We start from the raw sequence: 26,526 nt of genomic DNA, 5'->3' as shown, positions 1-26,526 counted from the left end.
TAAGTTAATTAGCTATTTATCACCTTCGTGGGCATGAGGGCTTATTTCAAAGGGGATGAGGCGCAGGGTAAGAGTTAGTAGGAGGAGACAATAGCATACAAAGAAACAGATCTTCAGGGTCTGGCCTGGCGCTTTACACCTCTCGTTCTATCTTCACAACACATGGTAGGGTAGGTTATTTAATAACAAAATATTTTTATAACAATAGTGACCATTTATGAAGACTTACCATATGCTCACTTAAATTATCTCATTTAGGCCTCACAACCCTAGTAAGTTTAAAGATAAGAAAGCCAAGACTTGCCTTAACCAGTTTGGCTCAGTGGATAGAGCATCGGCCTGCGGACTCAAGGGTCCCAGGTTCGATTCCGGTCAAGGGCATGTACCTTGGTTGTGGGCACATCCCCAGTGGGGGGTGTGCAGGAGGCAGCTGATCGATGTTTCTCTCTCGTTGATGTTTCTAACTCTCTATCCCTCTCCCTTCCTCTCTGTAAAAAATCAATAAAATATATTTTTCAAAAAAAGAAAGAAAGCCAAGACTTAGAGAAGTTAAATCTGTTCAAGGTCAAATGAGTTTTAAGTAGTAGAATTTAGATTTAAAGCCCAGTCTGTTTTCATTCTTCACTACTGTATCACACAGCCTGTTGTTGTTCTCTGAGCCTTGGGGTAGTTATGACTTGCCCAAGGCCACTAGCTAATAAATGGCTTCAATCTAGGCCTATGTGCTTCCCTAACCCACACATTTTACACAGGAGGTTAGAGCACATCCGCAGGGGGAGAGGCACAGGAAACATTTCAAATACTTCATATAAAATCTCACCTCAGGGGAACCAAGAATAACCTATATCCTAGGGAACTCAAAAAGAACGGAAGTCACTTGACACGAACTTTATTTGTTCTGGCCATCTGATATGCTGCCCACCATGCTGGAAAACAGAGACAATGCCCTCTGCAAACAGCTCGAGACATGCCAAAGTAAATACTGTGGGCCTCAAGGACAGCCCTGAAGGACAGGTTCTATGGCTACTAGTCAGATGCCTGGTCTCAGCTCTAAATGGGTGCCGCACCCTGGAGACCAGTAACTGACTTTGTTATCCCAAGTCTTGATTACAAAGAAATATAAGTTACCCAGTTGTTGATGAGAATCAAATTCTCTTAACCGGCCATGACCAAAACATGGGACAGGGTGGGGTGGTCCAGAGATGGAAATGAACTTGAGAATTTCTAGTAAACATCAGGCAGGGGCTGGCAACGCGCTTCCACCAGAGAAGCCCCACAAAGTAGGAGCTGCCCCAGAAGCATGTTCCTAGGAGCTATTTGTGCTCAATAACCCCTGCTGAGCAAGGAAGGGCTGGCTCCTCAGACACCTCCTGCCACGCACTTTAGCTTCCTCCTCAATGCAAACCCCACTCATTCAGGCTCCATGGGGCTGCTGCTTCCCCAAGCTGGTAAGGTGGAAGGGTTTCCCACCGTCAAGCGGCAATCCTTTCCCTTCTCTGCAGTTTATAGAGGGCTCAAAAGTTTGAGAGGCCTGAGGGAGGAGAAAATGCTGCCTGGGGTAGACAGGCTGCTCTGCTATTCCACCTCTAGCCACCGGGGGGCCCCTGGCTCCAGAGATTCGGGGACCTGGCTTTGCTCCCAGGGAATGGTGGGAGCTGGGAAACCCATGCCCAGCAGGCCCTGAGCGGCTCCTTTCCCCAGCACCTGAGGGCGGGCCAGTGCACCGCCAGGTCTCAGGTTTCAGGGGGATGGCAGTTGCCTGTCTAAAGGCTTCTCTGTTCCTTGGAATTGTACAGAATGTCTCTTGTGGCTTTTCCTCCTCCCTCTTTTTTCCTGTTGACTCTCCCCAGTTGGCTTTCTGAATCACCAGACTCCAGAGGAGAGCAGCAGATGTTGACTTTACTTCTTTCAAGCCAACGTCAGCTCCCTCCTGTGGAGCGGGGAGCCAGCAGGAAGATGAGAGGCAGGGGACGAGGAAGACAACCCTCACCCTTCCCAAACTGTGAAGGAGGCCGTAGGGGAATCTGAAAGGAGGCAGGGACCTAGGCAGCAAATTCCCGATTCCCGAGGCTGGAGAAAAAGGCCCCGTGTAGGCCGTGAACCGTGGTCATGAGGAGGGGAGCAGACAGAGGGAGTGCTCCTAGTCGGGGTGCCAGCCCTTCTTGTCTGAGGTGAGGCCTCATCTCCTGCCAGCAGCTTCCTCATGACTCCAAAGTCAAGTCAGGGTTCAGGCGAGGGGAGGCCGTCCAGGGGCTGATTCTCGTCCCCTCGGAACCCCCAGCCTTCGCTCTTTGGCGAGTCTTTTGGAGAAGCTTCCAGGGAGGACTTTCCAGGACTCTATTCTACATTCATTGCTCCGGTTTCTCTTCTCTTTTTTCTTCCTCGGGGATCTTCTTACGGGCAAAGAAGCCAAGCTGTACAGGAAGAGATAAGAGTTATTGTCAGATGGCCTGCCTGGGGACCTTGCCAACAGCCCTCAGACTTATCTGAAGTCTTCACTTTGGTTCTGCTTCCAAACATGAGGTTCATATTTCTTTTATTTGGCTTAGTTGAATTCAACCAATATCTGTGGAGTTCAGGGAAGGAGGTTGGGCATGACACCCACCGGCTGCCCAGCACAAACCCGGTTTTCCCTGCTACAATCAAGGACCCCTCAAGGCGTGGGCACCAGGCCCATACTTCCACCCAAAGCCGTGCTTACCTTCCAAAGGCAGAAGACGAGGAAAGCCAGCAGCAGCAGCCCTCCCAGGACGCTGCCAATGAGGATCCACAGGGAGATGAGCACAGGGCGCGTCTGGATCACCTCCAGGAGGCTCTGTGTGGGGAGAGGGGTCTTTTACCTGCACCCTTTCACCCAGCTGGCCTCACCCCACATTCAAGCAAAGCCAGCCTCCAAATAGAAGACTAAAAGGAATGAAACGGAGGCAGGAAAGGAGGCAGTGGGACCCTAGCATCCTCACTTGTCACTTCTGACTCCTCCATTGCTGCCTGATGAAGACACTTCTGAAAAAAGCCCACACGTGTCCTTTCCCCACCCCCACCCTCATACGGGAGGCATCCAATCAATGTTTTCACAGCTCTCACACGCGGCCTCCAGCCCACCTCACTCCAGCGGGAAGCTTCGGTCAGCCGTAGGACACTGCCCTCCTCAGCGCCCAGCTCGAAGGTGCTGACCACTGTCAGAGACTTGAATTTGGCCTGCGGAACAAATAGATGGGAAGACATTTAAAGCGAGCCATCATCAGGGAGTGTGGCAATTGGAACTCCAATAACAAAGATGAGGCTCAAAGACACAACTCTCAGGACTCTGAAGACCAGAAGTAAAGGTTGGATACCAATGGGGAAAGAGGAAAAGGGTTATAGAGGGAGAAATGAGAGAAATCTAAATTATGAAAGTTCTCTAAAGCTAGGGTCTTTCGTTATGCTGTCTGCTCTACCTGAAATGCATTCAACTTCCCTTTCATTGGCTAAGTGCTACCCCTCCTTTAGGTTGAAGTTTAGACATCATCTCCTCTGGGATTTCAGAAAGTATTTCCTTCTAAACCCAACCACCCCTGTTAAAGTTATAATATTCTGTTCACTTTTCTGTCTTTCACCACTGAATTATAAGATCCTTGAGGACAAGGGCTATGTCTTATTAATTATGTGTCCCTAGCCCTGCCAGTGTGGCTAAGTTGGTTGAGCATTGTCCTGTGCACTGAAAGGTTGCTGGTTCAATTCCTGGTCAGGGCACATGTTGTTGTGGGTTCAATACTCAGTTGGGGTGCGTATGGGAGGCATCCGATCAATGTTTCTTTCTCTTTCTCACTCTTCCTTTCCCTCTCCCTTCCACTCTCTCTAGAATCAATAAAAACATATATTTTTTAAAAAAATCTTTAATTATGTGTTCCTAGTGTCTAGTACCTAGCACAGTGCCAAATACCTAGTGGTTTCATAATAAATCTTTGTTAAAAGAATGGCTGAATGCCCTGGCCAGGCAGCTTAGTTGGTTAGAGTGTCATCCAGCTATGCCAAGGTTGTAGGTTCAATCCCCAATCAGGGCACATACAGAATCAACCAATGAATGCATAAATAAGTGAAACAACAAACAGATGCTTCTCTCTCTCCCCCCTCTCTAAAATCAATTTAAAAAATTTAAAAAGAATAGATTAATGAATTAAAAAGAGGATACCAAAGCCCAGATGGTGTGGCTCAGTAGTTGAGCACTGACCCATGTACCAAGAGGTCCCTGATCGGTTCCCAGTCAGGGCACATGACCCAGTTGTGGGCTCAGTCCTCAGTAGGGGGCATGCAGAAGACAGCTGATCAATGTTGATGTTTCTCACCAATGTTTCTATCTCTCTCTCCCTCTCCCTCTTTCTCTAAAATCAATAAAATACTATTTTTAAAATAGAGGATACCAAAGAGAGATAAAGAGAGGACCAGACTTAGAGAGGAATGGTCTGTCAGAGTTAACTTCCCTTAAAACATGCCTGCATCCCAGGGATGTTGTGTTATTCAAAGTAGATGGTGTATGGGATGCACAGTAGAGAACCCTAGTGCTAAATAGCTGTTACAATTAAGATGTCATTTCCCTGCTCAGGAATTCATACTGACTCCTAACTGCCAATCATATTAAGTTCCATTTTATCTCCCTAGCTTTAGAGAACTTTCATAATTTAGATTTCTCTCAACTGTATAATCTTACTTCTGACTACCCTACAATGCATATACTGCATGTAAATCTACTATTTGTTCATTTATTTAACAGAAATGTATTAAGTCACTACAATGATTTAAACATGGTGCTAAACATTTGGGATATTCTCAGTGTCTCCTAGTACAGGACCTTTTATATAGTAGGCACTTGATGGATTATTAATTGATTGAATTTTAGGTATCCTATCAATGTTGATTGATTATTAGTATAGTACTAAGGGATGATACATGGAGGATAATAACTAGCTTTAAATGAGTCCATCTCATTATTCTTTACAACAACCCCTTAAAGTAGGTGTTATCACCCCCACTTTAGAGATGAGAAGAAAGAAGCTTAGAGAGATGAAATAACTTGCTTAACATCCAACAGCTAGTAAGAGGCAAAGTGGAATTTGAACATGGGTCTGTTTACTTCCAAAGCCTGTGCTCAAGTTCCAGATTGGAACAGAAGGGAAGAGTAGTAGGAAATAAGAGGTTTACCCTCCGGAAGAATTCATTGTGAACCAGTCTCAGTAGTCCGACAGAGGCCTCGGTCCCCTTAGCGAGCCGCCCAAGGTGGCACCGCACGACCTGACACCGAGTGTTGCTCCCGTTCTATCACAAGAGAGAGAGGTCAGGACCTGGTGGAAAGATCTCCCACTTCCCGCTCCAGGCTCTGCCCCCAACCGGAAGGCTCCAAACTCCACGGCTCCCACCCTGGACACATTGCTCCATCCTTGACGCATACCAGCCGGCTGGTGTGCTGAAGCTCCTCTGGGTGCGCATGGGGCCCAGGGGGCTCAGTCAGATTCTGCACCGCGCAGCTTGCCTGGAGAAAGATGGAACTTGAGGGACTCTCTTGATGGTGAGAGGCCAGCCACTGCATGCTGAGCAGCACCTACCCACACTCCTATAGTGGGGGAATCCCTCTCTTTCTTCTCAAAGAAGCCACATAGGTAAAGGAAAGGTCCCCCCGGGGAGGCGCCCTGAGGGCAGTGACCCAGCAGATAAGGGGCTGGTGAGCCCACCAGGTCAAGGTGGAGGGCCCCACCTCCCCCAGCCCAGACTCACATTGTGAGTGATGACCTGAGACAGTGACAGGAAGTAGTTGCCCCCATGGGCCACGGCTGGAAGGAAAGCTGAGATGACGAGGCCGCTGACCACATAGCAGCCAAGGTTCTGAACCTGAGAGGAGAGTTGAAAACGGGAAGAGGCAGGAGATGAAGATCCTTCGTCATCCACTCCTCTTTATCCTGGATCCCACTGACATCTAAGAGAGGCGTTTCCGTTTCCCCCCAGGACGCTTCACCCCTCCCCTGCTCACTCCAAGGCCCGCCAGCTTCTCACCCTAAGAGTGGTCTTAAATTCAGGGCCAGGACCCACTGGGAGGGTCCCGTATGGATGAACCTCATAGCGGTGCATAGTGGACTCACTGCGTGGACACCAAGTCAGGAAGTACACGGCCATAGCCATGACACAGACACAGGCACATGGTCAATACATAGATGGAGTCAGGGAAGGCCGAGCCAGCACATGAATAAAGAGGTGGCGGTACATAGAGAAGATAGACATGAGACACGGCAGACTAACAATGTTTATGACCACATCCCATATCTCCCCACCCTTGCCCCAATCCCCAGGCCCAGCAAAGCCCATACCTAGGAAGAAAGTAAGATGCTTAAAAGAGAAGGTTTTGCATGAGTGGGATTGGGGGAAAAGATGGAGCAGCCCCAAGGGTTTGGGCTTTGGGGACACTGAAGCACATGAAGGGAGAGGTGGAAACATAGACTATGAGTCTGACGTTAGAACAGGGTGGGGGTCCCAGAGGGGACCAAGCCGTACCTAGAGAAGAGCAGGTGAGGCTCATACTGGATGTAGGCTGAGGTCTGGGCCTTGTTATCGTGAAGGGTCCCATTTCTCTCCAGGCTATTGCTGTAGGGCAAGGGGAGAGGCTGACATCCTGTCCCAGAGACCCTCTCAGGAGGAGAGGGGTCAAGGCTATGTATCCCCCTCCTCCAACACACACACCACCCCAGCCACCAAGACCCAGTAGGAGAGGGCTGGGGGGAGCTTCCCTTTGCTCTCACCTGGTGGCAGTCAGCCTCACAAGGACCTGGCTCAGGAGGGAGGAGCAGCTAAACTCAAACTCTAGCAGAAAGGTCACCTGGAGGCAGGAGACATGGGTCATGGTAGATTCCTAGTCATGGGGCAAGTTCAGAGGAGCAGGAGCCCTGTGTGCCTCCTTCTCCAGCCCCAGGACCCACCCAGTCCAGCCCCTGCTCTCTCAGAGCCCCTTTCTCATCCTGGGCCCCACTTACCTTGGCTCCAGTCTGAAAGACGGGATGTCCCACACTGCAGAGCCGGGCGTGAGGGGAAGGCGCGGCACACTCCACCTTCACCGACCTGTCCCTCTGAGAGCAGAGACACGGGGGTGGAGCAGAGCTGGGGCTGCGGCTGCTCTCCTGCCCGCAGCCCCTAAACACTGAGCCTTTCTTCAGAGCCCCTCGCAGCTGAGGACAATACCCACTCTGCTCCCTCCTTCTTCTCCGACTCCTCCCCAAGCCCCTCCCCCCCGGACACCTGAGGAGTGAAACTGGCCAGGTGGAGGTTTCTAGAGAAGCTGAGGCTCAGGCTGGTGTTGTAGGCATTCTCCTTCCTGTTCTCCAGGGTGGCTGTCACCAGCACTTTCCGCCGACCTTGAACCACGAACGGGTCCTTCCTAGGAGAAGTGCATAAGGGAGAATTCAGGAGTTGAAGGAATGCCAAAAGCCTCGCTTCTGTTTTTCTGGGCAAAGAACCACCCTCTGGTTCCCTTCTAGTCCCGTCCAGCCTGGCTCAGGTCACCCTGGTTTGGCCAGTTCCTGTCCATCCCACCTGGAGCCTCTGATGTCCATATTCGCCCGGAGCACCAGGTCTGTGACACATTCATTGTCTTGGCCACAGTCCTTTGAGAAGGGCACCTGGAGGAGAGAGGAGGGGCCAAGGGCTGAGAAGAAGGCAAGGAGAAAGGAATGGCATTGGGAGGAAGGTGAAGAGAGAAGAGCGGGTGCCCAGGTCAGATTCACTGTGATCTCATCTCCTCCCTCCCCCTCAGGCAGTGTTGGGGCCCAGGACAGGGCAGGGCAGGGCGTGGAACTGCTGACCAGCTTTCGTATCGAGGTGAGTGAGCCCTCGTCCAGCACAGGGCCTGGCTTTGTGGTGTTGTCCAAAGCAAAGGTCACAGTCAAGGCCACCGGCCGGAGGTAGTCTGATGTATCCTGAGGGAAACCAGAGGCAAGGTCATGGGGAGCCAGGGTTAGGGGACAAGCCAGGCCCTGCGGAATGTGGTCACTCCAGTGGTCATTTACTGAGCACTGTCTGTGTGTTGGGCACTGTCCGAAGGTTTTGGCAGTACTATCACATTTACTTCTTTCTTAAAAAAATTATTTCCTGATTGATTTGAGAGACAGAGGAAGGGAGAGAGAAAAACATCAATTTGTTGTTCCACTCATTCATGCATTCACTGGTTGATTCCTGTATGTGCCCTGACCGGGGAACAAACCCACAACCTTGGCACATGGGACGGTGCTCTAACCAACTGAGCGGCCCGGCCAGGGCCACATTGACTTCTACTACAACCCCTGTGTTGCAGTTATTACTATCATCTCCCCCCAGCTTTGCAGGCAAGGAAACCAGCTTTCCAGGTTGCACAGATGGTAAACAGCAGTTAGAATTGAAACCCAGATCAGCCCAACTCCAAAGTCTGACTTTCTGAAATTCCTCCTCTGACCCGGCCCTCCCCTCACTCCCAGGCCCTGAGGCTAAGCAGTTCCTGCCCCTCCTCACCAGCACATGGAAGTGTAGCCGCTCACAGGTGACATTCCCCACAGTGAGCCGGAGCCGCCGAGGGGCCAGCCTCTGGCCAGCGCCGTCAAAAGCTGCCCGGGCTCCAGCTGTCCACTCGTCCAGTGATGCTGTGAACTGCAAGTCTGCATGGGGCAGGCAAGGGTGAGGGTCAGGAAGGTCCCAGGCCGAGGCCGGCCCGGAGTGGAGAGGGACCCGATGCCCTGCAGTCACTCACAGAGCCGGCGATCCCAGCGGCCAGGCGTGCGGGAGGTTGCTCGGAAGCAGAGGAGCGCAGAGAGGCAGGCTGCCTCCTGGCCTCGCCGCGCGCAGTCTCTCTGAACCACACTGATGGCCGGCGGGGTCACAACCAGCGACGGGGCCAGGCGGACAATGGGCCGGGAGCTGGGCACAGGGTGGGAAAGAAATTCTAGTCGGAGGAAAGACCTTGAGAAAATCCACTCCCAGCGTTTGCCTCCTGAGGTCAAAGGAAAGAATGAGGGGCTAGGCGTGCAGGTCTCTCTCCTCTGAACCTTCTAACAGAAGTAAGATAATAGCTAACATTTAAAAATATATATATATTAAAAATATATTTTTATTGATTTCAGAGAGGAAGGAAGAGGGAGAGAGAGATAGAAACATCAATGATGAGAGAGAATCATTGACCGGCTGCCACCTGCATGCCCCCCACTGGGGATCCAGCCCACAACTCCGGCATATGCCCTGACCAGGAATCGAACTGTGACCTCCTGGTTCATAGATCAACACTCAACCACTGAGCGATGCTGGCCAGGTGAGAACAGCTAACATTTAAAAAGCACTTGCTATGTGCTAGGCCAGTGATTCTCAACCTTCTGGCCCTTTAAATACAGTTCCTCATGTTGTGACCCAACCATAAAATTATTTTCATTGCTACTTCCTAACTGTAATGTTGCTACTGTTGTGAATCGTAATGTAAATATCTGATATGCAGGATGGTCTTAGGCGACCCCTGTGAAAGGGTCGTTCGACCGCCAAAGGGGTCGCGACCCACAGGTTGAGAACCGCTGTGCTAGGCACTGTGTTAAGATCTTTACATGGATTACCTCATTTAGTCCTCACAATAAGCCCATCAGGTAGGATTGTTCCCATTTTAAAAACTAGGAAATGGAGGCCCAGAGTAAGTTGACTAAGAAATCCAAATCTAAGCCCGGGACTCCAAATCCCTTGCTTTGAACAGCCATGCTGAGCCGTCCACTTTGCCTGAAACGGGACCACTCACCTGAGCAGGATAGCCGCCCCTTGGGCACCCACAGCCACATCCACCAGGTCATCTCCATCCAGATCTAACCGGCCATCTACACTTCGGCCAAAGTAGCTGAGGGCCCGTGGCATGGAGACAGCAGCGATCCGCTGCGGGAAGAGGGGGAGTTTGAGCAGCGACTCCCACACCGGGTTCCCAGGCCTCCCGCCTGGCTCCTATTTCTTTCATCAGAACAAGAGAAACTTGCCTGCGTTCAGGATTCCCTCGTATAGCAACCTGTATCCCCCTCCACCTCACCTTTTGTCCCTTATCCACGCTTTTACTTTCTGCTGTTAATATTTAATAAAAAAATTCCAGAAATAAATGATTCCTAAGTTTTAAACTGTGTGCCATTCTGAGTAGTGGGATAGACTCTTAAGCTGCCCCACTCTGTCCCGCCTGGGGTGTGAGTCATCCCTGTGTCCAGTGTAGCCACACTCAGCATGCTACCCACCGTGCGTCACTTAGGAGCCGTCTTAGCTATCAGATCAACTTGTAGGACTCACACAGCTTTGTTCAAGTAACCCTTACTTTATTTAATAATGCCACATTCATATGAGTTTTATTATAGCATACTGTTATAATTGTTCTCTTTCATTATTGTTGTTCATCTCTTACTGTGCATAATTTATAAATTAAATGTTGTCATAGGTATGTATGTACAGGAACAAGCCTATAACACGGTATATGCAAAGTCTGGTACGATCTGCAGTTTCGGGCGTCCTCTGGAGGTCTTGGAGCATATCCCCATGGGGGGGGGTGCGGGGGGGGGCTACTGTACTAATAACGCATTTGTTCAGTTTGGGTCCCAAGTCCAGGGGAGCACTGATCAGCAGAGACCACGTCCCCACTCCCCTTGCCCCCACACGCCCCTGCCTTCCTTGGGCGCTCCTGACCTGGGCAGGGCGGGGCCTGACTCCACTCGGAGCCCCATGATAGAGGTACAGCGCTCCACGGTGCCCATCCTCCAGCGGTGCCCCCACCGCCACGTCAGCAAAGCCGTCGTGGTTCAGGTCAGGAAGGGCAGCCATGGCAAAACCAAGCCGAGCATCCTGGGGGGGTTCCGGATGAAGTGTTCCCTGCAGTGTGAGCAAGGACTGCTGGTGGAGGCGAGGAGAAGACAGGTGTCGATCTGATTGTCCCAACCTCTCAGCCAGCCCTCAAATACGTGTGCCTCCCCTTCTCCCTCCTTCCTGACCGGCAAGCAAGCCTCACCTGACCCACCAGATACACATAAACACGTCCTGTCTCCTTGTTCTGGGGTCCCAGAAACATGGGGGCAGCCACGAGTAAGACATCAGTTGTCCCATCGCCATCTGTATCCAATGGGCAGAGCTCACTGCCAAAGTATGAGCCAATCTGGGGAGTGGCAGGGAGTGAGGGGAGTGGTGAACCCAGAGAAAAGGGAAGGCGATTGTGAACAAGTGGGAAGAACCCCCCCGCCCCTCCCCCCCACCTGTTGCTCTGGTCTCACGGCCCTGTCAGAATTCAGCACGGACCTCAGGCCCCTCTCCAGCCCCTTCACTGTCTCCCTACAGGCTGATTCCCCTCGGATGCCCTACCTGCTCCCCCTGGAGGCTCTGGGCGACCCTCACAGCCCCATCTTTCTTAAGCTGGAAGGCGATGACCTTTCCTCGATGTCTAAACCGAGGAGCCCCCGAGAGGAAGAGGCGTTGTCCACCCCGCAAAAGCATGGAGGAAACAGAGTAACCTGGAAGTGGGCAAGGAGTCGGGGGCGGAAGAAAAAGACGGGGTCAGAATGGGAGGGATCCCTACAGGCCTAGGAGGGGTCCCAAGGGGAGTAGCAGGAGGTCCGTGAACAACTGTGTAAGTGAAGAGGGGGTGCTCACACCCCACACCGGGAAGGAAGCGGCCCCCACCTCCCAGGCCTCTGCAAACCCCTGCTACTCACCCAGGTAGGCCGCGTGGTTCTGCAATGCAGGGGGGAACTCATCTTCCAGGGCGGTCCGTGGGGGGAAAAGGTGGTGACCTTCTTCAAGCCATAATAACACGGAGCCCCCCCAGTCATAGGCCCCCACCATCCCAAAGAGAATCCCATCCTGTGGGCAGAACAGACAGGGTCAACGCAAAGCTGCCTGGGAGTGAGGGGGTCACGGGGCACAGGCCGGGGTCAGTGTGAAAGCCAGGAGCCGTCAGAATGGACACTGGTTAAAGGAGGAATATAGAAGAACCCTGGGGTTGAAGGGTTCGAGTCAGAGGCTGGAAGGAGTCAGAGGTCGAGAGGGGTCATGCATGGAGGGGTCAGGCTGTCCAACCTTTAGCCGATGAGCAGAGAAACCAATCTGAGACATTTCCAGGCCAAAGGAGCTTTCGTTTTCTCCATGGGACCCTTGGGCACGAGACGATATTGAGGCACCTGTACCCCAGAACCCCTTCCCCGCCCTCCATTTCTTCCAGGGGCATCCTTACCCTCAAGGCCAAAAATCCGGTCTCCCAGTGCGTCCACAATGTCGGTCAGTGCAGCTTCATCGGTGACATTGAAAAAGAACCTCTCGTCTGGGTCACTGGCGATAGCTCTGATTTCCTGCACGAAAGAGCTGGGGTCTCGCTGCCGCCGGAGGTAGTGGCCGAGGACCTGGGGTGAGAGCGCAGGGTGGGTCTGTTAACTGTGTGGATTGGGATATGGAAGCTGGTACGGAACACAGCCAACAAAGTGAAGGGAGGGGAAGGTGGCTGGTGTCGGGGAAGTGGTTTTTCTCAAGTTCCCGGTCCTGATGTCACCATCCCCACCCCACCCATCCTTCCAGGTCCTGAGCAGAGTCTCACGGCAATGCCATAGCGGGTCACTCGTCCGGCCTCACAGGCCTTCAGTGCTGCGGGCAGCTCCTCTCCGTCATGTGATTCTCCATCAGTGACAACCACCAGCAGCCTGGCAGCCTCCGGGCGGCCCCCGCGGGACTGACTGAATCCTTCTGTGCTGAGAAGAGAGAGAAAGGAGGTGTGATCAGACGTACACACACACAGGCACACACACACACAGACACACACATACACACAGGCACATACACAGACACACACATACACACACACATGCACAAACACACACATACTCACGCACATACACACACACACACACACACGCACACAAACAACAGCATCACCAGTTCACTGAGGTCCGGCATCTTGCCTTTCAGACCATCTCCCCAACAGTGTCTAGCATGCAGACTGACACACAGTAAGAGCTCAAATGCTTGAATATCATAGAACATATAGATAGATGAGCATATCATCAATGCAAATCAATATAAAATTCCTTTATTTAATTTTAAATTGATTTGAGAGAGGGAGGGGGAAAGAGAGAAAGATTTTTGCTGTTCTATGTATTTCTGCATATATTGGTTGGTTCTTGTATGTGCCCTGACCGGAACCTGAAACCTTGGTGTATTGGGTTGATGCTCTAACCAACTGAGCTGCCTGGCCAGAGCAATAAATATAAAATTCATTCATTCCTACATTAATTTAGCAAAGAGTGCATTTGGGAGGACACGTATTAAGGGAGTGTAGAATAAAGAAGAATGGTCAGGCCAGGCTAGTCTTTCCAGAATGAGTTTGAATCATGTTTGGAAAGTGAGCGAGGACATGAGTGATGGAGAACCTGCGGGTCAAGATCAAAGTGGGAATGGCAGAATGGAGAGAGAGAGTTCTGTCTGCAGAGATAAACACAGCAGAAACATGGAGCGATACAGACAGATATTTTGTAGAAATGTGACCAGAGGGAGTGCACTGACAGTCAACTTAGTTTCCCCTCACCCACCATTAGTGTTCACATAAAGATAAACATTCAAGGCATCTTGGGATGTACACACTGCACTCCACGCCTCCCCTAACCCGTCTAGGCCCTCCCCACTCTGCCTCCCCTACTCCCCTCCCCAGTGCCTCACCAGGCCACCATTATTGCTTGGGCAGTCTTTGTTTCTCGTCCCTCCCGCCGACTCAGGTTCCTTGCCGCTCTCACCACTTCTTCCTTGGTTCGGAAATCTCCCAGGGACCACTCATGTACAGGGCTCTCACCATACTGTACCAGCCCCACCTGAGAATAAAGTGCACAGTCAAATGAATGTATGTAGCCCAATGGTTGTGGCTCAGTGGTTGAGTGTCCACCTATGAATCAGGAGGTCATGGTTTGATTCCTGGTCAGGGCTCTTGCCCGAGTTGTGGGCTCCATCCCCAGTGGGGGGCTCCATCCATCAGTGACAAATATCTGTGCAGGAGACAGTCGATTAATGATTTTCTTTCATCACTGATGTTTCCATCTCTCTTTTCCTCTCCCTTCCCCTCTGAAATCAACAAAAAATGTATTTTTTAAATGAAATGTGTGTATGAAAGTGGGGAGGGAGAAGAAAGTGTGTAAGGGAGGGAAGGTGAGCGCCTGGATACTCCTAAAGACACTATCTACGTGTATCTCCTCTCTCCCTGTCTCTCCCCTCCAAGCCCATCCTTATTGACCTCTCTTACCTGTATCTGCTCTGGGTCAATGAACAGTCTTCCCACCAGTCTTCGTAGGAAAGTCTGAACTTCAGACCAGGGGTAGATGCTGTTGGAGCCATCCAAGACGATGACAACATCCATGTATGTGGGGCAGCCTAGGAGGAGGAGTGTGGTGATAGAGAGCAGAGGGGTACAGGATATTGGGCATGAGGGAACAAGGGAAGAGGTCACAGGAGGGCACATTCAATTTAAACATTTATTAGGCACTTCTGTCATGCAAGGCAGGTAGTATGCCAGGCCCTGGGTAAATGTAGAAATGAATAAAAGGAGAGATGGGCATACATGCAGTATACTAAAAAAAAAAAAAAAAAAAAAAAAAAAGCCCGGCCAGTGTTGCTCAGTGGTTGAGCAATGACCCATGAACCAGGAGGTCATGGTTCAGTTCAATTCCTGGTCAGGGAACATGCCCCAGTTGTGGGCTCGATCCCCAGTAGGGGGCATGCAGGAGGTGGCCAATTGATGATTTTCTCTCATCATTGATGTTTCTATCTCTCCCTCTCCCTTCCTCTCTCTGAAATCAATTTATATATATAAAAAACCCTAATATGCAAATAGACCGAATGGTAGAACAACCGAACAACCAGTTGCTATGACATGCACTGACCACCAGGGGGCGCATGTGGAACATGGCGGGCGATGGCCGCAGCAGAATGGTGGAGCAGGTGAGTGGGGGTGTCAGACCAAGGCAGGGCACTGGTCATTGTCATTGGGGCAAGCCTCTTGTGGTTACTGAAAATTCTTTGCTCCCGTGCGCCGTGGTTCCGCCCGATGCTCGCACCTGCTGCCAGTGCCCGGCGCTGGCCCCATTTTCACGCACCCATGGCCGGTGCCAGGCACTGGCCCCTATCGCCCCTGAGGCTTCTCTACCTCCCCCTGCTCCTGAGGGGCGATCTGGGCAGCAGCCGCCACTCGCACCTGCCGATAGTACTGGCCCTGCTCACACCCGCTGCTGGCACAGGTCCCAATTGCTCCATGCTGTCAGCAGGTGTGAGCAGGGCCAGTGCCATCAGTGCGTGGGAGAGCAGCGGTGGGAGCGGGGCTGCTGGCAGACAAGGGACCAGGGCCACAGCGGGAGGGGGCGGGTGGGGTCGCGGAGGATTGGCCAAGACTTGCCCTGTGACCACCACAGCCTCACAGCCCACAGTTCCTTTCAAGGTGCACAAATTCATGAACTGGGCCCCTAGTATAAGCATATTACAATAATAATAATAATAATGATAATAATAATTGAATGCCAGGTAAAAACATAGCACTGATGGTGGGGAATCAAAGGAGGCAGCAACTGAGCCGATACTGAAGACTGAAGATGTTTGAGGAGAGGAGAATACAAGAAAAGGCATTTGGATTGAGAACTCTTTAAACAAAAGGAGATGGAGGTATAAAAATAGATGACACATTGGAGAATGGTGAGGTAAATGCTGTAGCCAAGGGCGTGGAGGGATACAGTGAGAGTTGAGTTTTTGAAGTTGTTTTGATCAGTTCATAGAGTCTTAGTGTCCTGGTAGAGTCTGAATTCTAACCTGTTAGGAAGCATGGCGCTTATGCAGACACATTAGGTAGCAGTGAGGACAGCCAGGCAGGCCCATCAGGCCCTGACACCCCATCCTTTTCCCACCCTGCACCCCGTGCTGAGGACTGAACCTCAGCCCTCCTTCTGGCTTACGCTGTGCAGTGGGTGCCAGGCTTCCCCGGGGCCGGAATGAAGCATCTACATGGGCACATATTCCAGAACTGAAGACAGAGGAACCGCAAGCACGAGACCAGAGAGGGGCACAGGCCTGGGGGTAGGTGGGAGACACAGTTACTCCCAGGTTGGGAGGCACCCGCAGAACATGCGCCTAGGAGGAGGCACTGAGATTCCCCTCTACTTTCTAGGGTTTTTAACTCCTTGACCCTCTGCATAGACCAGCTTCCCTCACCATACTGCTCTTTCTCTGCCACAAACCCCCAGAGACACAGCCACACCCTTTCCTTAGCTCACCATGAATCCCCCATCACCATCTGTCTCCAGTAGAGACATCCCCAAGTGCATGTTCACAGCAGGACGAGATGAATTTCCCAGTGGGTAGTCACCTGGAGGGAGGGGGGTAGAAGAGAATGAGATCATGAGGTCACAGATGGGGTGCTTGAGTTCAGGGTGATTTTGGGTTTGAGAAGAGATCAGGGTCAAGTCGGGGACAGGGAGCATGTGGGATATGGGGATGAAGGTGAGGTATAAGGGGTCAAAGTTACTAGCGTATGAAGGTTAGGGGTTAGGAGTAGAAGAGTGAGGCATCTTACCCAAGTGGACCTTGGCACATGAGGCATTGTGGGATCTCCCTATGGGGCAGCGGTAAATGTCTCCCCTTCGGTCACCAGAAGGCCCATCCCAGGGGGCACCCACCAGCATCCTGGGGGAGGGCATGAATATAAGCACAGTGTAACCATGACCTTTGAGATAGGCCATACAAAAAAAAAAAAGAGAGAGAGATAGGCCAGAGGGTAAGTGCATGGGCTGGCAAATCTAGAGCCCACCCACTTCCCGATTCCTTTAGATTCCCATCTGCCTCAACCCCTTTACTGCGTCATCACAGCCCCCGTCTCATGGCCCTCTGGCTTCCTCCTCACCATCGCTGTCCACCCCCAACATGTTGTAAGACACTGTATCCAAATTCAGCCTCAGGTGGCCCTGGGAACAGACGTGGGTGATGCACATCCAGGTTGAAGGGGGAGCAGAGACCTGGGGGGCCGGGATCATAAGGTTAGCAGGCAGCAGGTAGAGAGGCTAGTGAATGCCCAGAGAGAGACTGTGAAGGACATGTTTTGCTACAAGTCTATTTCTCTGCTTATCTATAATAATAAAAACGTAATATGCTAATTAGACCAGACAACCTTCCGGGCAAGGCCGGGGCTGCGAGGGAAGCCCAGGTCCTGGGTGCCAGATGGAAGCCGGTGCCAGCAGCTGGGGGAAGGAAGGCCTACTCTTGCACGAATTTCGTGCATCGGGCCTCTAGTTACTCATAAGCTGCCTGGCCTCTGTCAATGTCATGGACTTAGAGCTCCAGGCAAGGATGATCTCCTTCCTGTATCTGTGTCCAGCTGTCTAACCCGTGGCCCTCTGCCATGCTAGTGCACAGCTGTATTTCCATCCAACCCCTGAAATCTAATTTACAGACAAGCCTGGGTCAAGTTTCTCTTTTCCACATCATTCCTCCTACACATCCTCCTCCCCAAGCGGAGGGTTAAAAGAGGTAGAGAGACTGTCTGTAGCCCCAGAACAACCATGCCTTTCAAACTCTCCCCAAAACCAGGCCCATGGGGAGAACAAGAGACGAGGGAACACTGAATGTCTGGGTCTCTCCTCTCTCCCTCTTGACTCCCAGTGTCATTGTTACGCACTCACTCTCATTCTCCAACGTCTAGGGCTCTGGGTGATTCCAGCCCTGAAAACCTCAGTGGCAATTAACTGGGTGGGGCCCCTCGCCTGCCCACACACATGGTTTGCCATTCATCCTAGCAAGGGTCCCTTCGCCCTAAAGTTTCCCACAACCACCAGCTTCCTTTCTAAATGTACCCACCCTCCCCACTGCCCTCCGCATTTCTCCCTTAGCTGTCAACCCACTCTAAAGACCCCCGCCCCCAATCAAGTTCTGGCTGATTCTTCCCTCCCATCCCTTTAAAATCAGAGCTGGTATTTTAGGAAACGAAGATTACAGGGCACTGGTGAGGAAACATTCCAGCTTCTGGTCTCTCCCATGGTTCTTTCCCTGTGTCTTGCTTCTTCCTTTCAAGCCACCCCCTCTTAGACCACCCACTCCCACCAATGGCGACAGCTCTGCCTCAAACCATGCTCATTTTCAAAAAGGTGGTTTGTATGTGAGCCTTTTTGCACCCAGGAAAATGCCAGGGCTGTATGACTAGGCACTGTAGCTCATTGGTTAGATAAACCCAGAGCTCTGACTACATGGTTAGTCAGCTATGCCTCCAGCTCCAGAGACCACCAAGGGTAGGGAGAGGAAGGGAGGGGGGAATAGGAATCAGAGTGGCCACGTGGAAGGTCACATTCTGCTTCTTTGTGGTCCCCTAACTTCTCCAGAGCTGAGGACACAGGTTTTAGATAATTGGATCACAAACCTTACACAGGCTCTGACAATCTCAATACTAACTCGGTCATATGCTGTGGGCATAAGAATGCAAACGTGCAGACACACACACACGCGCCCACACACATACAGACACACTAGCAATGGAGAATCAGTGTTAATCTTTCACCCTAGTTCCCAAATAATTTTAACCCTAAAGTCCCAATGCCAAACAAACCACTATCCTCTTTTCCCATCAGAAACCAAGAAGTTAACCTCCCTCACCTGTCAGGACCATCAGGGACAAGAACAGGTGAGGGATGAGAGGCAGCTCCATGCCTGGCTGTTCTGGCCGCGTGAGAAGTCCTCTGTGCCTCTGTCCCTCTCCTCTTCTGTTTTCGTTAGTTTCCCTCCCATCCTGCCCCCTCCCACTGCCAGCTAAAAATAAAGTTGGGAGGAATGGGAGGAGTGATGGTGGGGACCTGTGGGGAGCCCCAGACAGAGGACAGGACTGAGTGATCTTAGTCTAGTTCTCTGCCTTGGTGCTGCCCCCTGGAGGCGTCATCTCAGAATCCAAAGGGAACACAACTCTGGACTCTTTCTGCTGTTTCCTTCTCTTTTTTCCTGTCCTTTGTTGTTTCCAGACAATAATGCTTTCTTTGGGTTTGGAATAAAAACAGTGGGAGACAGACACTTTTTACTTCCTAACCGTATTCACCTCAACCTGAGATCTAAAAAATAAAGAATTGATAACAGTGGTTTTATTGACCTAACCACCCAGGGGAGTCCCAACATGTGAAGGTACAACCAGCCCACAGACTAAGCCAAACAACTTAGTTCTGTTTGGACTCAGTCTCTGCTGCCTGTGGCACTATAGCTTTTGGAGGGACCTTAAACTGAACTGGGATGGCATGTGCTTTGTGGAACTTGTATAATCACTTAAACATTAGATTCCCATCTTCTCAAGTAGGCTACAAACATCTGACGCTGGGACCGAGAAGTTAAGCTTTTTGTATCTCTACCACCTAGTACGATGCCCTGTAGAGTTTAGGTCTCAATAGAAGTCTGTGGGTGATGATGCAGTGGCTAATCCCATGAAAAATCCAAACCACAGTGACAGAAATAGGGGCTTCCGATGACAAGAACACACAGGACCAGACCAAACATCAATGAGCAAACTGATCTTTAATTGGCTGATCTTTAATTGCTCTCCATTGTGGGCGGGGCCCTAACTATTTACACAGAATCATTGTACAATATTTACAGCAAGATGTTAAGACACGGCATCACTGGGTTGGCAAAGAAGGGGTAAGAACAGGCTGCGAACGAAGCCCTGAAGTCGAAGTGTAAGCCGAAATCTGCAGATGTGAGTAGAGGGAAGGGTAAGGGCCAAGTCATGAGCGAGGTTGGTGAGGTAGCCATGAGGGAGGAAGAGGAAGCAGCGAACCACTTCTGGGGAATGAGGGAAGAGTCCACTGGGACATAAATCTTTAAAATTATAGTCTGGAGTCTGAAGGGGGTAAAATCTGCCACAAGCCACCTCTGTGAGGAAAAAGAAGGCAATTAGAATCTTACAGAACACACCTCTCCCCTACCAAAAAGTCATTTTGCTGCTGATTAAATTCCTAGGACAGGGGACTGAGAAGGGGAAAAAAAAACCCAGAGACAGAATCTACGATTTAAGAGAGACAAAATCAAGAGTCAAGAGAGACACAGACAATGCAATGGAGGAGGAAAAGAACAAAAGCTCCAGCAGATCTGAACACTGGAATCACCCTGACTACACAAGTCACCTTTCCTCACCTCATCTTCCCCAAAGCTCCTCCCTCTACCCTGGGGATGGGGAACCGTTTTTCTGCCAAGGGCCATTGGATATTTATAACATCTCTCATGGGCCATACAAAATTATCCACTTAAAAATTAGCCTGATATATTTGGTCAAACATTTAATTAAATCACCCCTAATGCCTTGGCAGGGCCAGACCAAATGATTTTTCGGGCCTTATACAGCCCATGGGCCAGACGTTCCCCACCCCTGGTTTACCCCTAAATCTCTGGATTTTAACTTTAACCAAGGAGTAGGATTAGGATGCAGCTTGGACACTGGGGACAATCTAAGATTCCATCTTACCAAGCCAGCTCCCCTCCTTATCCTGTACCAGAACATCAGGGCTTGAGTCGTAGCCAAGGGCAGATTAGAGTGAGGATAGACAGGATGGAGGACACGAGGCCACAAAGCCCCACAATTCCCGGGCCACAGCGCCAGAGGCCTAGTTTGTCCAGTGGAATGAAGAGGTCACAGGCATTTCTGACTACATCCAGCAGAAGCGGGGGATTACCCCGAAGGACCCGAGCCAGGAGCAGGACTCGGAGCTGAAGTTTCAGAGCTATTTGGGGTAGGCCTCCTCCTGGAGTCCCTGGATCCCCAGGTCCCCCAGTTTCAATTCCTCCTGGGGCTCCTCCTCCAGAACCCTTCTGTCGCCGGCTATAAACTGAAGACTCTTGTTCCATCAGTAGACGAATCTCATAAGCATCACGACTCAAATTCATGATGAGAGAAAACAGATAGTACCTGAGATACACAGGACGGAAGGGTTAGTAAGGGCACATGTACCCACTTAGCATAGCCAACAGAACACTCAAACATTTTTGTCCCGCCAAAATGCAAAGGATTAACGTCAGAACCCAGAAGTGGATGTGTACTAGTGCCCACTATTAGAAATGTCCTCCCACCTTTCTGTAATGAATATGTTCACAATTACCTTAAGATTCTGGGCTAAAGTTCATGAGTATCATCAAATCTTCCAAGATCAACCTCAAATTTCACTTTTCCACTTGGCAACACATTAACACACACACATTCAACTTAAACTATAGTAATACAAATGTGGTTTTTTTTAATAAATATGTTTTTTATTTCATAGAGAGGAAGAGAGAGGGAGAGAAGAATAGAAACATCAATGATGAGAGAGACTCACTGACTGGCTGCCTCCTGCATGTCCCCTACTGGGGATCGAGCCCACAACCTGGGCATGTACCCTGACCAGGAATCAAACCGTGACCTCTTGGTTCATAGATCAATGGTCAACCACTGAGCCACATTGGCTGGGTACACATTTGTTTTAAAAGAATAAGCTTCAGTTGTTTCAGAGTTAAATTATAAGTAATTTAAATACAATCCTTTTATTTAACAACAACAACAAAAAAAGGTGTGCTGGCCAGCGTGGTTAAAGTGTCAGCCTGTGAACTGAAGGGTCTCAGGTTCGATTCTGGTCAAGGGCACATACCTGGGTTGCAGGTTCCCTGCTCCTATTGTGGTGCGTGTGGGAGGCAACCGATTGATGTGGCTCTCTCCCATTGATGTTTCTCTCTCTGTCCTTTTTACCCATCTCCCCTCTCTTCCACTCTTTCTAAAATAAAAGGAAAAAATATCTTCCAGTGAAGATTAACAACAAAAAAAAAAAGAGGCCCAGAGGTGTTAAGCAGCTTGCCAAATGTGTTACATTATAAATTCCTTAAGAACAGTGTATTTTTAATTTTGAATCCATTCTCACAACAGTGGTCTGTACTCCGTATGATTGTCCTATCTCCAAAACACAGCCTCAATGTAAGCACCTCTGTTACACTCCATCTCCACAGTCCAAGCCACTGTCATCTCTTGCTTGCACTACTGCTTTAGTCTTCTGACCTGTCTCTCCATGGTCACTCTTGCCCCTCGCCCCCAACATAAACTCCTCTTTTTAAAAATCTTCATGGTTTCCTTCCTGTCACACTTAGAATAAAATCTAGATAACTTAGACAGGCTTACAGACCTCGACACCTGACCTGCCTCTCTAACTCCACATTACACCACTCCTTCTGTCTATCAGTGCTCCACCCACATTTGTTTCTTTTGATCCCGTCAAGCTTGTTCCTGCTTTGGGACCCTTACAAGACTGGGTCCTTCTACCTGAAATATTCTGCCTCCAAAATCTTCACACGGCTGCCTCTATGGGTATGAGCTTAAATGCCACCTTTCCAGAGAGGCCTGCTCTGACCCCCATGCTAAAGTACCAAGCCATTTACTTTCTATCACGTGACCTTCTTTCAATTTCCTGCACAGCACTTACCACTGTCTGTATTTTCATTTATTCTTTTTTTTTTCAAGTTGAAAAAACAAATTTTTATTGTCTAGAAATACATATAAAAAAATTTCCCACAAAAGATGCTATTCTCTCATTTCTCCATCTTCTTCCTCTTCTTCAACACCCCTGATATAAAGGACATTATTACACCTTATTAAAACTTCACCCAGGTGTCCAGACAAGGCTCCATCTATGTATTCTTCTGTTTGCAAGCTGCATGTTCATACAGCCATCTACAGATACCAGGTAGCCTTTGTACTCCATTCCCCACGTAAGTTTCACCATTACTGGCTATCCTGTTAATCCATTGAGGAAAGGTTTGGGATTGAGGGGCAAACTCATCGCGAGGATGAGCAAATGCTGTAGGCTACTCACCGCCGACCCAGCTCTTGTCCGTCCCTGGTGCCTGGAGCGCCTACTCCAGCTCGGACATCGAGAAATCATTTATTCTTTATGTGTGTCTCCTCCCATTACACTGTGAGCGCCATAGGAGCAGGGCCTTGTTTGTCTTTACCACTGGGTCCCTACACCTAGACCAGTGTCTGCTTATAGTAAGAGCTTGATAAATATTTGTTGAATGATAATGAATAAACATGGCATATAAACTCTTCTAGGTAGGTGCTTTTCCATACTACTTCAATCATGCCTCTGTCCACAGCCCTCATACATCACATGCCATGTGGAAAAATAACACAGAAATGGAGATAGAAAGATGCTAACTGATATAATCTAAAAGAACAGAGGATCATAGCATAACAAGAAACAAATATAGATGATATGTATACAGATAATTTTATTCTGAAATCATATTTCTCTGCACCTTCATTACTTGCCAGCTCTTTAGTTCAAGCCAGATCTCTTGGCCATATTACAGCGTCTCCTCCTCTTTTACCCTACTGCAATCCATTCTCCACACTGCAGCAAGAGAAACCCCCTTTAAACACAATTTAAATCATGTCATATACCTAGTTAGAACCCACTGTACTTAGGATTTTTATTTTTTAATTTTTAATTGATTTTAGAGAGAGGAAGGGAGGGCAGAGACAGAGACATTGATCAATTGACTCTGCCACGCACCCTGACCAGGGATCAAACCCACAACCTAGGTATGTGCTCTGACCAGGAATCGAACCCACCATCTTCTGGTGTACGGGACGGGATGACACTCCAACTAATTGTGCCACACCAGCCTGGGCCAGGATAAAAATTTTCTAAAAACTAAACCAAAAAATCTTATTATTGTCTTTCATGAGTGATCTGACCCATCTACCCCTCCAGTTTGAAAGTATGCCTTTTACTCAATACTATCCATTCCGCTGGCTTTCTTTCTATGTTTCTAACTCCCCAAAGTCTTTCTTGGTTCAAAGCCTTAGAAAATGCTATTTTCTGTTTGAAAAGATGTTCTCTGCTACTGCTTGCTTTGTCTAACTTCTACTCAAACTTCAGGTCTTACCTAAAATATTATTTTTCTCAAAGAGTTCTTTCCTGATATTTCTTTCTTATTTATTTATTTTTATTGATTTCAGAGAGGGAGGGAAAGGAAGAGAGATAGAAACAGCAATGATGAGAAAGAATCATTGATCAGCTGCCTCCTGCACATCCCCTACTGGGGATGTGCCCACAACCGAGGTACATGCCCTTGACTGGAATCGAACCTGGGACCCTTCAGTCCTCAGGCCAATGCTCTATCCATTGAGCCAAAGCAGCTAGGGCTCTTTCCTGATCTTTCATTCTTAGTGTTATTTATTTCATAACACCCTGTACTTTTCCTCATACACTTGGTTTGGTGTTTATTTTATTTTTATTTTTTTATATATTTTATTGATTTTTTACAGAGAGGAAGGGAGAGGGATAGAGAGTTAGAAACATCAATGAGAGAGAAACATTGATCAGCTGCCTCCTGCACATCCCCTACTGGGGATGTGCCCACAACCGAGGTACATGCCCTTGACTGGAATCGAACCTGGGACCCTTCAGTCTGCAGGCTGATGCTCTATCCACTGAGCCAAACAGGTTAGGGTGGTTTGGTGTTTATTTATCCTATATAACAAAAGGGTAATATGAAAATTGTCCCCTTGACCGGGAGTTCGATCAGGGGACAGGGCTGGTCTGCCAACTGCCCACAGCCCCTCCCCTCGGCCGGCCCGGCCCAATCGGGGCAGGCCTCCGGACCCCATTTTGTGCACGAATTCGTGCACTGGGCCTCTAGTTTTAACATATGATTATCCCACTAGACCAGAAGCTTCATGAGAGCAGGAATCATATCTGTTTCACTCTCTGCTTTATTCCCTGGACCATGTAAGCACTTAATAAATATTTATAGAATGACTGCATGAGCAAGTAGTGAGGAGAGTAACCTATGGCAGTGGTTTTCAATTGGTGTGCCACTAGAATTTTTAAAACATGCAATACCTGACTATTTAGCTAGGGGCACTGACCTCTTTTCCTTTAGTTTGTCAAGTAAAAAAAAATGACAATAGCCAACACAATAGCAATCCGGTGTGAATGAATCAAAATTATTAAACCTACTTTTTTGTCAGGTGGGCAAACAATGTATTTTTTGGTGTGCCACAGAATTTTAGTAATTAGTTTATGTGTGCCATGAGATGAACAAGGTTGAAAATCGCTGACCTATGGTATAGATAGAAGCAGGATTAAAGTAACATAACATCTTTCCCAATCTTAGTCATTCATTATGGAAGAGCATTTGTCTTCCACCTCCTCCATTCCTTATCCTCTGACAGTTTAAGATGTAAGTGAAGATTAGAAGCAGGTGAGTGATTAAGATGTGCACATTCTGGGAAGACCCTGAGAGATCTTTCTCTCATGAAAGGAAGTTATGTGGTATGAAGAATACAAAAGGTCTTGTAGAATAAAAGCACATCAAACCTGAATGAACGCTGGGCCCACTTCTCCTGATCCACACGGGGAGCGAGTCCAGACTTCCCAGCCCACAGGACATTGTCACAGGCGAAGTACAAGGCTCGATTGAGGTGACTAACCGTGATGCAGAATCGCAGGACAACATCTGACAGGTGCACAGCGCGTTTGGCTGACTCGAGGGCATCTGCTGAGTTGCCCAGGCGGAGGACTGGTGGGGATCCGCAGGAAAAAGCAGAGGTTTGGAAGTAGAGAGGCCGAGAGCAAAAACAGAGAAAGAGAAAAAGCAAGAGGGTGCAAGTTGAGCAAGTGATAGAAACAAAAACAAATAATTTTTTAAAAGAGCAGAAACAGTTCATTCTTTTTTTACTTCAAATTTTAGTTAATTTGTGTCCCGGCTTAGTTTTCTCAAACTTGCCCGTTTCTCCAGTCCTTCATCACACTCAGCCTCCTGTTGTCTTATCTCAATTGGGAGGCATGTAGGGGGTGAATGCAAAGCCAAATGAGGGGGAAGAACTGGCAGAAGGTGGAAAACAGGAAGGAGGGACGAGGAGAGAAGAGCTGGGTGGAGGGAGTGTTGGGGTCACAGAGCCCAGAGTTACTTACGCTTTCTCCCCAGGCTCAGGTGACCCTCCAGCTGTCGAATCTGTTTCTGCAGCTCAGGACTGGCCCCGCGCTTCTGCAGTGCGTGGCCCAGAAGGGAGCAGGCGTACTGGGCGGCCCTGGGGGAGACAGGCAAGCAAAGGCGGGGACCTCCCTAACCTCCCCGCGAAAGCGTCCCCTAAGGCAAGGATGGGCTCCCGTTCCCGCTGCGGCCACTCCCTGTCCTGCTCTTCCGTCCATCACCCACTGCTTCTCCTTCAGGCCCGGAGCGGGGAAAGCACGGGGTACCGAGGAGCCCAGACGGGCGGGAGCACCACTCAGCGCAGAGAAATGAAGAGACTCCACCCGGCTGAGCGCCGGGGGTCTGAGCGCCGGGGGCAGAGGCGCGGCCCCGGCAGCACAGCGGGCCCTGCGTGGAGGGTGGGGTGGGGGACCCCGCAGGGCAGACTACTCTTCCTTGGAGGTGAACTAAGCTCCCAGGCCTGCAGCGGAGCTGAGACCGGAAGGCAGGACGGGGGCGGAGTTCCCGGCGACAGCGGGGAAGGGGACAGGGCGACTTGGAACCGGT

At 49.8% G+C, this 26,526-nt stretch overlaps 2 protein-coding genes and 1 pseudogene across 5 annotated transcripts in view; all 3 read right to left on the bottom strand.

Moving 5' to 3' along the window:
* Nucleotides 1-873: 873 nt before the first annotated feature.
* On the bottom strand, nt 874-19,002 carry ITGA10 (integrin, alpha 10). 4 transcript variants are annotated; one of them, XM_005884953.2, is made up of 30 exons: nt 18,637-19,002; nt 16,898-17,009; nt 16,571-16,680; nt 16,272-16,363; nt 15,954-16,068; nt 14,258-14,385; nt 13,684-13,832; nt 12,569-12,719; nt 12,212-12,377; nt 12,058-12,131; nt 11,694-11,841; nt 11,344-11,492; nt 10,997-11,140; nt 10,678-10,881; nt 9,761-9,891; nt 8,738-8,904; nt 8,503-8,645; nt 7,821-7,934; nt 7,552-7,637; nt 7,258-7,396; nt 6,996-7,088; nt 6,765-6,841; nt 6,520-6,609; nt 6,025-6,109; nt 5,749-5,862; nt 5,426-5,506; nt 5,179-5,292; nt 3,103-3,198; nt 2,702-2,815; nt 874-2,414 (listed from the first exon to the last, which is right to left on the bottom strand). In XM_005884953.2, exons 1-30 carry the CDS (start codon nt 18,686-18,688, stop codon nt 2,349-2,351), a joined length of 3,504 nt encoding a protein of 1,167 aa, XP_005885015.1. In that variant the 5' UTR covers nt 18,689-19,002; the 3' UTR covers nt 874-2,348. The 4 variants fall into 4 exon arrangements, with proteins under 4 accessions (XP_005885015.1, XP_014387831.1, XP_014387830.1 ...); XM_014532345.1 differs by having other exon boundaries at nt 9,761-9,864; XM_014532344.1 differs by having other exon boundaries at nt 11,006-11,140.
* Nucleotides 19,003-19,517: 515 nt separating this feature from the next.
* The window catches only part of PEX11B (peroxisomal biogenesis factor 11 beta), an 8,083-nt gene continuing 1,074 nt past the window's right edge, over nt 19,518-26,526 (bottom strand). Inside the window, exons 2-5 of the mRNA XM_014532326.1 lie at nt 25,962-26,108; nt 25,365-25,566; nt 20,483-20,923; nt 19,518-19,893 (exon numbers count right to left, since the gene is read on the bottom strand). Coding sequence (XP_014387812.1) covers nt 20,518-20,923; nt 25,365-25,566; nt 25,962-26,108 — 755 coding nt within the window. The 3' untranslated portion in view covers nt 19,518-19,893; nt 20,483-20,517. The remainder of the gene's footprint in view (nt 19,894-20,482; nt 20,924-25,364; nt 25,567-25,961; nt 26,109-26,526) is intronic.
* On the bottom strand, nt 21,757-23,502 carry LOC102259890 (annotated as a pseudogene).

This window comes from Myotis brandtii, unplaced genomic scaffold (assembly GCF_000412655.1).
Source record: "Myotis brandtii unplaced genomic scaffold, ASM41265v1 scaffold882, whole genome shotgun sequence".
NCBI classification, from domain to species: Eukaryota; Metazoa; Chordata; class Mammalia; order Chiroptera; family Vespertilionidae; genus Myotis; species Myotis brandtii.
This window is presented reverse-complemented; position numbering and strand designations above follow the sequence as displayed.

Excerpts from the sequence above, each read along its gene's own strand:
- ITGA10 (XM_005884953.2), bottom strand. The coding sequence starts at position 18,688 with ATGGAGCTGCCTCTCATCCCTCACCTGTTCTTGTCCCTGATGGTCCTG. Across the intron at positions 17,010-18,636 it reads GTCCCTGATGGTCCTGACAG|GTCTCTGCTCCCCCTTCAAC; the intron begins GTGAGGGAGGTT and ends CCGGCCCCCCAG. Across the intron at positions 7,089-7,257 it reads TGGCCAGTTTCACTCCTCAG|AGGGACAGGTCGGTGAAGGT; the intron begins GTGTCCGGGGGG and ends CTCTGCTCTCAG.